Source organism: Raphanus sativus, chromosome 5, assembly GCF_000801105.2.
Source record: "Raphanus sativus cultivar WK10039 chromosome 5, ASM80110v3, whole genome shotgun sequence".
Taxonomy (NCBI): domain Eukaryota; kingdom Viridiplantae; phylum Streptophyta; class Magnoliopsida; order Brassicales; family Brassicaceae; genus Raphanus; species Raphanus sativus.
The window spans coordinates 17,048,141-17,059,366 of NC_079515.1; the positions used below are offsets into that span (position 1 = coordinate 17,048,141).

The following is an 11,226-nucleotide window of genomic DNA, read 5'->3' on the forward strand; positions in this document are numbered from 1 at the left end:
ATCGAAAATAACACGTTTTAGGAAGTTAGAATATTTTTAGGAGATTTTTAGAATATTTCCTTAACTGAAACTTTCATTAATTTTCGCAAAAATCAGGTAATCTTATCCTAGAAGGCGCCTTCTAAAAGTTTAGAAGATTGACAAAAATCCATAATATGCTTTCTATTTTTAATAGACGTAAGAATACATTTTAGAAAACACATTCCGCGAAATTTAGAATACTTAATAAGAGTAGAAGATGCATCCAGACGAAAAGTAGATAGCTTTAGGATTAGTAGAATGCGCATTCTACTTATTTAGAAATTTAGTAAATAGTAGAATGCACGTTCTAAATTTAGTAGATGAACGTGTTTATTTTAGAAATCGTTTTCTACTATACCATTTTCCGTAGAAGGCACATTATACCTTTAGTAGAACGTATTTTCAAATTTTTATTTATCAACTTTTTTTGAAAGAAAAAAAATATCAGTTTGTGTATATATGTATTTTATTAATTGTTTATATTTTTAATATTTTCTTATTTACAAAACTATTTATTTCATTAGTTTTCAGAAATACAAAGGGTAAAAAAGAGAAAAATTGGACAAAAAAATAATTTATACCAAAGAGACAACACCCTTATTTTTTTGTTCTCTATTGGCAATTTTCCCATCTTTTTACTATACCAAAAGAATAATATATACTTTAATTTATATATTTTAACTACTATTTAACAAAATACTTAAATCCACTTTAATAAAGGAATTTCTGAAAATTCTTATGATTAAGACCTACATAATTTGAATATTACGCCTATGATTAATAGAACAAAATAATAAATGTTTTATATTAAATATTAGTGTAGCAATAAAATATTTAATTTTATGTAAGAGACTAAACCCTTCTAAAAATTGTTTTCCAATTTTTTCACAAAAGTTATTAAAAATATGTTAAACATTTTTTTTATAAAACTACACTTCCATTTTTTTTTTCAAAATTTTAAAAATAATTTGGCATTTTATTCAAAGTATTCTCAAAAGCGTCTGCACAGATCTAAATGGACTAAGATAACTTTTACGAGTCCAAATGAGAATCAAACCTAAACAAACTGAACTCAAACTTTTACCAGATTCTTAACATTGTTATTCAACCAAGTCCAAAAACTAAAAATAGTCAAACTAAAATTAAATCCAAATTCATAAATAACTAAACATTTTTTATATCTTTAGATCGAAACCGAAAACTAAACGACCATGCCTAAATATATTAGTGAACAAACAGGCGGGTTAATAAAGTATCAACAAAAAAATACCTCTGCGCATTAAAATCGCGTATCAAAAATCTAGTAGGATTTAAAAGTGGTAAAAGAAAAAGAAAAATAAAATTTTAATTGCAAATAAGTTATTCTTATTAGAAGCCGTAAAAGAAAAAGATATTTACCTAATCTACTAAAGGAAGAGTACAAATATAAACTACCTTTGGTTTTCACAATTATTTATAATGATATGATATTGGAGTTATTAATTAATTTACCTTTTATAATTTTTTGACTTTTATATTTAATTAATGCATTTCCTAAATCAAATTCTAACTAAAAAATATGATAACAACAATTAATAAACCTAACATATAGTATTTATTGTTTTCCTATTTTATTATTTATGTGTGTGTTTGGAAATAATTAATAAACCTAGCTTTAAATAGTTAATGAACAATATTGTTTTTAAATTTATGTAATTATACTTTTATTATTTATAATAACTAAAAAATAAAATTCACATTAAATATCATTTATATAATATACAAATATATTATCTTACATATATTTTCATATAAATAATACCCCAATGTTAATTTAGTATGATACATGTTGAAAATATAAGATATATAGCATCATATATTTTAAATAATATATACAACAATTATATTATACATTATCAAAAAAAATTGATCCATAAAAAAAATAAAATATATTTGTGCGGATAAGTCATATTCTAAAAAGTATGGATGATATCATCGATGGTTTACAAGATAAAATAAAATTACTCAATATAAACTGTAAATTATTATGTTTAGAAATGTCATATTAAAAAACTATTTAATCAGGTAAATTTTAAAAATATATATTATCACTTATACAAATAAATAATTGTTACAAATTTATATCACATTCCTAGCTGTTTTTAGCGAAATAATTTTTTTCAAGTAAATCTATATTTTTTTTGAAAATCTTGCTAACCAAATTTAAATCTATATATTCAGTATCTTCATAATTATCTTCATAATTTTAGTATATCAATAGTATTTAGAAAGTTAACCAAGAAACAATTAAATGAAAATAAATGAATGAAAATAAAAATTAGCAATTAAATGAAATTAATGAATGAAAATGAAAATTGACACCAGATTGAGCGGGTTAAAATCTAGTTTTTATCAAGGTTTTCAAAATCGGACCGGACCGGTCCAACCGTGACTCTTTCATTTAGCCTAGTCCAGGTTAGTTCAAAAACCGGATTTTAGTTGAACCGGTAAAACCAGTAAGAACCGGTGACCCGGTTTATATATTTAAATCTAGTTAAACCATTGGTTTTCATTGATTTGTAAATTGAAGATAGTTATTCCGTTCGTTTGCTTTGATTTATCTAGATGTGTTAGTAGATTTGATATAACGAATGAATAAAAGACTATTTATGTGTATGAAAAGAAAAAAAATATAGGTGAATTTTCTTACAGAAACTATAACTCATGTAGATTTTATCAAAAAAAAAAAAAAAAACTATAACTCACGTAGAGATGGAGAAGAAGATGAAGAAATATAGGTGTTGAAAATTACAAAGTAGAGTGCATTGATGATAGAGAAGTTATGGCGATGATATTATATAGATATGCATATATATACAGTACTGTACAACGTACTAATATTGAAACCCGGTTAAACCGTGACTCATATATTTTACCGGTTCTTTGTCCGGTCCGGTTTTATAAACCTTGGTTTTTATTAAGACTAATGAAGCATTAGGATTTAACAATTGTGACAATGAACTTCTGCCGTATTCTGAGGGCTACCAATTCCCATCTCTGGAAGAGAGCCTGTACAAAGGTGACTGCCTCGTCTGGCGTGGAGCATTATCTCATCTGGAAGAGGGACATTTCCAGCGTCAAGGATGATGATCTATCCAAGACTCAAAAGTCGAAGATGTTCAAGAAACTGAGGTATCGTATAGAGACGGAAGCTTATAGGACAGTGGAAGAGACGTTAAATAAGTTTACCAAAGAAGATGGAGTTTTCATCACTCAAGTAGATCTCTTTGGCTGGGCTAAGTGTCTCGACGAGGACGGAAAACATCAACACGCCTACGAGGTCTTTGTCGAATTCATCATTTTGTTATTATTTTTGTATGGGAGATTAATTACGTAATGTGTGTTTTCTATAGATCTTTGAGTGGGTAAAGAGAAAGAAAATGACATTGTCTCCGTCCGAGCTTGAAACCTTTGTTGCTCATGATGCGGTCAAGGCTGCCAAAACACCGAGGAAGAAGAAGAAGATGATGTTCGAGGAACTTATGGATGTTAGTGAGAAGGGAGGGGCAGTAGAAGAAACGTTAAATGCGTTTACTACAAAGGAGGAGGAATATGGAGTTTCCATCACTAAAGAAGATCTCGTTCGCTGGTCTATACTTATCGACAGATATGGAAGACCTGAGATCTCGGTCCAGGTATTGAATAATATTGAATTGAATTTCAATATTATCATACGTTGAATTAGAGAGAAATTCAATTCATCATATTGTTCTTTTTTTCTGGAAGATCTTTGAGTGGATGGAGAAAAAGAAGATGAAATTTACTCCCTTCCAGCTTGCAACCTTTGTGGATTTTATTGACAGGGTTCATGGCATAAGAGCGGCTCTAGACTACTTCGAATCTGTAGACCCAGACTTCGATAACATGGACTATGAAGCCAAGAACTGGCCTGCTTACGATTTCCTTGCGAGAAGCATGTCCAAAAACTGGAATAAGCGACCTTGGTGAGTCTTGTCTTGATCTTAATGAAGCCACGGCTTTCAAACTTAATTGCCTATGTATTTGTACTACACTAGTAGATTTTCATGAACCAAATAATTAGGATGAATTCATTTTATTGATAATTTTCAATTTTCTTAGAAATTTACATTGTGCATATAGCAGTGCCCTACCGTTGCTCTGTTTTTGTTTAGTTCCTCATTATCGTCATCCCATCTCTTGATGCATTCAGTCTATGTCACTTCTCAACTTTTTGAAACTTTGTAGTCCATATGAGAAGCTCCTTCAGTGATCTTTATTAATGATCCCGGAGTTTCACTCTTTCGTGTCTATGTTGCATGCCATCTCTTTGGAGTGAAAATGATGTAAATGATTTCAGAAAAGTATTCAACCAAAGTGAGAACGACAGTTTAGTTCAGCGAGCACTTGAGATTTTCATAAAAATAATATAATTTGAAGTAACAAACATTCACAGAGATACATCTAAATTTGAGATAACATAAGGTTTGGACACATTTTTATTGATATAATTAAGATAAACTTAGAAGTCTTTCTTCTTTCATAAAAGACAAGGCAGTGCGCTCAGCTTTTCATTACATTGACGAGGAAGAAAACTCTACTGTGGAGTTCAGGATCATGGATTCAGGGTATAGTGGGTATAGATCACAACTAGAAACAGAGGACTTCATTGTCATTGTTGTTTGATCAGTCAAACCAGATGTGCTCGAGCTACCAGTGTTCCTCTGCCTTGAGATGCTCAAGTTATGATCATACAAACCAGGATCTGACATAACCTCTGTTATTTCAATCTCTCCCTGGAGCATTTGGACGGCCTCTGACATTGCTGGCCTTAAGGAAGGAGATGAGTTTGTGCAAACGAAAGCAACTTTGATCATCCTCACTGCTTCTTTGATGTTGAAATCACCTTCCAGCGTGGGATCTACGATCTCCATTATGTCCCCTGTTTGTTGCAGAGTCAGTGCCTGTATTTCAAAATAGGTTTCATTAACCTTTTAGAAACATAAATAGACATATACAAACTATATGAGTTGTGAATGAAATGTGATAAAGAAACAAAAGCTCCATTGTTACCCAATTGATGAGGGAGACATGATCTACACTTCCCTTCTGTTTAGTATTACTCTTCCCACTGACAATTTCCATTGCCACAACCCCGAAGCTGTACACGTCTGCTTTCTCAGTTAATTGACCCCACAGTGCATATTCCGGAGCCATATATCCGCTGCACCATTAGAGAAAATAAAATATTTCTTTGGACATGGTGCAGGTTTTTGTTGTTGTTTAATGTTTTACACTTGCATGGTACCGGCAATTTTGGTGCTAATGTGAGTGTGTTCTTCTTCATGGAGCCTAGCCAATCCAAAATCAGATATCTTTGCATTCAGGTCAGAATCTAGAAGCACATTAGTGGATTTTATGTCACGGTGAACCATTCTGATCATCGATCCTTCATGAAGGAATTCAAGCCCTTTTGCGATACCAATACAGATTTTTTGTCTTGCTGCCCACTCAAGTTTTAAGGAACTCTTTCCTGGAAAGGAAAATTTAGCCAAAAAAAGAATTGATATTACACTACATGTGGACATGTATGTGCACTTGTATCATGTTTCTTTCTAATGAAAGGATGAGTGACTTTCATTTACCAGAGAGTGCTAGAGCAAGGGAGTTATTTTCCATGTATTCATAAACGAGCAGCAGTTGAATCTTTTCGACACAACATCCGTAAAGCTTGACAAGGTTTGGATGATTCAGACCTGATATCATTCCTATCTCATTCACAAACTCTCGGTTTCCTTGGCATGACTTGGCAGAAAGCTGTTTGACTGCTATAATAGTTCCATCCGACAGCTCTCCCTGCATTAAGTTTGTCATATCAGACAAACCATATTTTTTTCTTACGTATATAAGTTTAAGAAGATTAACATCATTTTTGACAATACTTTGAATACAGATCCGAAACCTCCTTCTCCGAGTTTTTTGGTTTCATCAAAATTGTTTGTTGCCGCTTGCAGTTGCCTCCATGTATAGCAAACAGTTTGGAGACCCTGGGCTCTCAAATCTACGTTTTCAGGTTAACAAGGGAAAATCATGAATATTGCTATAAGCATATAGTAAGAATGGATTTTGTATACTCTGTGAACTCCGATACCTCTTTCTCTCGTGTTCTTGTCTCCTCTACATTTTTTCTGAGCATATAACCCCAAAGCCAAGAGAGTTATTGCTACCACGGAACCCGAAATCCCGAGTATTAGTGGATAATTAGTGTGATGTTTTTTCTTCTCTACTGCAAACGAGACACAAAAAAGTGTAAATAATATACATGATGTGTCATATATACACCAAGCTACATAAAAATAGCTTTAAAACAAAGTAGTTTCCTTTTTTCTTTAGAGCTCCACAGAGTGGCTCCAGACCTGAAAATTTTGAAAATGAATCATTAGGTGGCAGAACCAATGTAACTATGCAAGAAGATGAAGGTGATATATGGTCACTTGAGAATGAAACAACTGAGTGTGAAATAAGCTACAAAAGCAATACGGATAAAGATTAAGGTATTTGAAAGCACAAGGGTACTTACTTTGGTGACACAAGGAGATTGCAGAGATAAGAGGGCCATAGTTTCCTCTTTTGGGAATGAGAGTTGTCCCCTTCCCTGCCCAATACAACCGTATCTCTAACATATGATTGGTCACATTAACTTTCTTTTCTCTCACAATAGGCTTCAGAGTCCCCTTAGCTTCCTTTTTGATATTAAAATCTTTCAAGAACAATTCCCCCTAAAAGGACAGGAAAAAGAAATAAACTTCAATCTTCCATGCCTGCTTATTGTAGAAAATTATTCAGTACAAGGACGTTTTACCTGAACAAAGACATCAAATATGCGTCTGCCTACACGACTGTAAGGTTCTTCGTCGAAAAATTGAGTCTCCATAAAATGGAGTTTTACATTGTAGGTTCCATTTTCCAAACAAAATGCATAATAAACAAGAGAGAGAGCAGATCGACGTGCCGTCTTATAAAGTTCAGAAGGATCTCTAGATAGTGTAAAAAAGAAGTAGTTATCATTCTCCTGATCATCATCTGGGAATTCACCTGTGTTACTGATTCCCCAGTTTTTGAAATGCTGGTTTGTTGCGGCTGTGGTTACGTTGTTGTCAGCTTCATACGTGGTTTCATATGAAGAGTTTGTAACAGTTATGTTGCCTCCACCACAGTTTATATATAGAAACCCGTTATCTACAATCCATACAGAATGATTATCCCCCATTAATCGAAAGAAAGAACTAATAGGCAAAGAAGACATAAGAATAACTTGCATGTTAGAGATAAGTTATGACAGATCATAGTGTACTTACAGCCCGTACAGTTGATTGGACTAGCACATGGAAGAAGCCCAGTTCTGTATGAGAACCAGAATAGTTAGCAAAAGATATCAAAAAAATTACGACAAGACTAAGTTAGATATTATTGACAGTTGCAAGATAAAACAGAGGAGTGTACTTACAAGTTGTTCATCAAATGTGAACTCCGATATGTGTTAATGTTGCTGATTCAACAGAAGGTGAAATACAAAAAACTTCAACATGAGCAGATTATTAACAAATAAATAAAAGAAAGAAAATAGAGAGAAGAACGTATCCTAGATTCCTATCTTCAAAGATTTCATGTTCATACCTCTTTTCATCGCAGGTAGATGACCAAGAGAAGTTGTTGTAAGAGAGATCACTATGAGCAAACCCAAAACAGGAAACCTTAAAAAAGATTAGTCGGCATGACGAAAAATTTCTTAGGTCATATAGACAACGGAAAGGTTAAACGTACATATTAGAATCGCTATTGAAAAAACCAGAAGATTCAACATTTCCAGAAAGTCTATTTCCAGTCAAATAGCTGAAAGAACATGTATGTCAAAAAGATGGTTACTTGATCATGAATTCATGATACTGAAGTTATCCCGTTGACCAGATCATTAACATTCTCAATGTCAGATTGAAGCACTTACGTATACTTTGGTGCCTTATCTCCATTCACTTCACCAGTCAACTTGTTAAACGATAAATCACTGCACCAAACGTAATTGTATAACAATTGTATGTGTGTTCATATATACATTTATAGATTCCTTGATCATACATGACAGTCTATATTACATAAGCAAATTCCTTAGCAGGTAAATGTGCAGTGTATGTTAAACAAGCTAGTTCTGAATCACAAAGTGTTTTTACTTGTGGCTAGAAAAAACTTACAGAGTCTTTAGCTCTGTCAATTTCCAGACGTAAGGAGGAATTGGACCAGACAAACCCACATTCCTCAAAATCCTAACACAGGGAAAGAAACTTCAGTTTGAATTTTTCTGATATAATCAAGCCTCAAGACAAGAAACAAATAAAATGGAAAATAAATACAGGCTCTTGATGTCTTTGCTGGATAAAATGGGAACGATGTTTATCCCAGTCGTATCACTGATACGCCTGCATATGAATACATTGAGTAAAACATTAGTCTTGTTTCAGTTGTCCTTTTGCTAATCTATTGAAATCGTTTATTACAGGTCAGTGAGTTTTTCTAGGAGGGCCACTTCTTCAGGAATAGGTCCTTTCAGTCCGCTTGCGTATATATATCTGGTTAACTGACACATGTTAGACGGTGGAGAGACACAAACTATAAGAGAAACAACAATAATTGGGGAATGAAAAGCTTACAGCTTTTTAAGCTGAGACCATTTGCCAATATATTCTGGGATAGTGCCCTGGAAGTTATTGTCACTTATCCTACTGCATATTGAAAACACCCAAATAGCTTAGAGAACTGTAAAACTTATCTTCTTGGACTACTTATAGGTTTTTCGGACTACTACGCTCTAAGTCTAATAAAAGATGAGAATTTTGCATTTACAAAAGCAAAAAAGCTGTAAAAGTTTCATTTCCAACTTACAAATCGGTAAGGTTTACCAGTCTAGCAAGAGTGCTAGGCAGGCTTCCATTAAATTGATTTGAGCCAAGTTGCCTGCAAAACCCAGTTTCTTTTTCCATAAAGCCAAAGAATTTTTGTTTTGAAAAGTAGTTAAGATGCAAAGAAGCTTACAATCCTTCTAGGTTGGTCAAGTTACCAAGCTCATCAGGAATGGTGCCAAAGAACTGGTTGGCTTCAAGCGTTCTGAAAATTTTCATCACCCTTAGGTGTAACACAAACTAAAAGGTATATAATAATAATAACAGAGACTGATGAGAGCTACAAAAAAGTCAGATTCTTGAAGTTTTGCAACCCAGTTGGAAAATTCCCAGACAAATTATTTGCGCAGAGTGAGCTGCAAGAAAATTCAGCAGTTAATCACATAGCCCTAAGAGTATGTATGGGAGGGAGAAAAGAGAGGGACTTACATGGATGTGAGGTTTGGCAATGAAGCCCACTCCATTGGGATTGTCTCGGAGAGGTAGTTCCGACATAAGTCGCTGCCAGTAAGACCAAAATTCCGCTTGTAAGTGAAACCATTCTCTTTACAGCTTTTGTTGAGGCATTTCAAAACCAAGGAGAATCCCAACCCGTACAAAACGGGAGGCTTTTTAGATTTAAATTATCTTGATTTCACTTTAAGTTTTAAGGACTGCCAATTTCATATTTTATCTCATGCCAACATGCATAAATGCGTAGTAAAACGATTTAGGTGGTGTCTTCCTCACGTATAACTAACCAGGTTCTAGCAATTTGAAATCTCTAACCAATAACATCGATAATTTATAAAATTCATTGCGGTTGAACTCACATCGACTGGAGATACGAAGCTTGGCCAACTCAGGTGGGAGTTTTCCTGGAAGACTAAGGGTCTTGAGAACTCTGTTTCGTTTAAATAATTAAAAAAATATATCACAGGAGATAGATCTTGAGACTGAATACATGACAACTAGTAACACTCACATGTTTGTTATATGACATGTGTTGTTGAAACAAACATCACAAATAATGGTGTTGTTAGTCTCCGGATCCCCAATTTTCTGATCTATCTTTAGGGTCTTTAACTTGCAAGGGTCTCCATAACTTAGGTTTAGTCCCTTCGCACCTAGTGTAGTAGCTATCTTCTCCAGCAAATTCCCTGCTTACAATATATAAAGTAATTAGGATTTGGAGCAAGATTTTATAAAGTTGAAGCGTAAATGGTGATTAGTCCCATACGCTCATCTGGATGGAGATCAGATGAAACATATGTCGTTGAAATTGCGAAGAAGCTTATGATGATGGTAAAGAAGAGAAGAAGAACAGATAAGGCGGTTGGCATATTGAAATTTCTTATGTACTGTGTGTATAGTGTTTCTTTGTATGTGTACTTGTTTTGCACTCACAATATCATCACCAGAACAAACCCAATAGTTATATATAATGCATGGATATATGTTTAATGTACGCTTATTTAGGGTTTTCATTGGGTCGTCGGTGACTAGAGCAGGGATAAATATTTGACCAATTCAAGTATGAAAGTTGATGAATACGTGATGTTTCTTGTCCCCTTAATTATGTTTGTTGGTTCATCAAGTTAACAGGCCCCACAAACAAATATGGACGTAGGCGAATAATTCTCAGCAGTAATATTATTCAAATGCGTTAGTGTCTTTACTTTGTTCTTATATCATTTCCATGTTTTTTTGATTAACCACAAAAATTTTACTTCCATGTTCCTTTTTTGTAACTGAATAGGAGTTCCATATTATTTATCAACAAACTGGCATTTAGAGATTTTATTGGACAAATTGCCTAACACACTTCACGGCTGGATGAATAGTTCATCCAACGGTTGACCGCTCAACTTAGTTACTGTAATTTGTTTCAGCTACAAGAAAACTAATTTAGCCTGTTCTTTTAACCGACGCAGCGGTGAGCCACCAAAATTATAACTGACTTTTTGTCCACGTTTGTGGAGAATACCGTTGGCAGCCACCGTTTCTACTATAAAATTAGACGCAGCGACATGGAAAGTCTCGTTTAATTGCCGCTATTTTACACAGCATCACGGAAAGTCACGGAAAATACCAGCAGGCTTCGTAAAAAGTAAATGTAGCGACAGCTTGTTTCTTCTCCACCATTTATTTTTCGTAGTTTGTTGTGTATATTTCTCAGGTGCCCCCGCTGACGCCGCGTCCAGGAAAAGACGTGCCTATTATAACTGACTTTTTGTCTAAGTTTGTGGAGAACACCGCTGGCAGCCACCATTTC

General features: G+C 33.8%; 1 protein-coding gene and 1 pseudogene across 1 annotated transcript; one reads left to right on the plus strand and one right to left on the minus strand.

The window, feature by feature from the left end:
- The first annotated feature begins 3,011 nt into the window (after positions 1-3,011).
- Positions 3,012-4,335, plus strand: LOC108835462 (pentatricopeptide repeat-containing protein At1g02370, mitochondrial-like). Its single transcript, XM_018608711.2, has 3 exons — positions 3,012-3,340; positions 3,414-3,695; positions 3,787-4,335. The coding sequence occupies exons 1-3, from the start codon at positions 3,017-3,019 to the stop codon at positions 4,006-4,008; spliced, it is 828 nt and encodes a 275-aa protein (XP_018464213.1). The 5' UTR covers positions 3,012-3,016; the 3' UTR covers positions 4,009-4,335.
- Positions 4,336-4,431: 96 nt separating this feature from the next.
- On the minus strand, positions 4,432-10,382 carry LOC108858378 (probable LRR receptor-like serine/threonine-protein kinase At1g29720; annotated as a pseudogene).
- Positions 10,383-11,226: the final 844 nt, after the last annotated feature.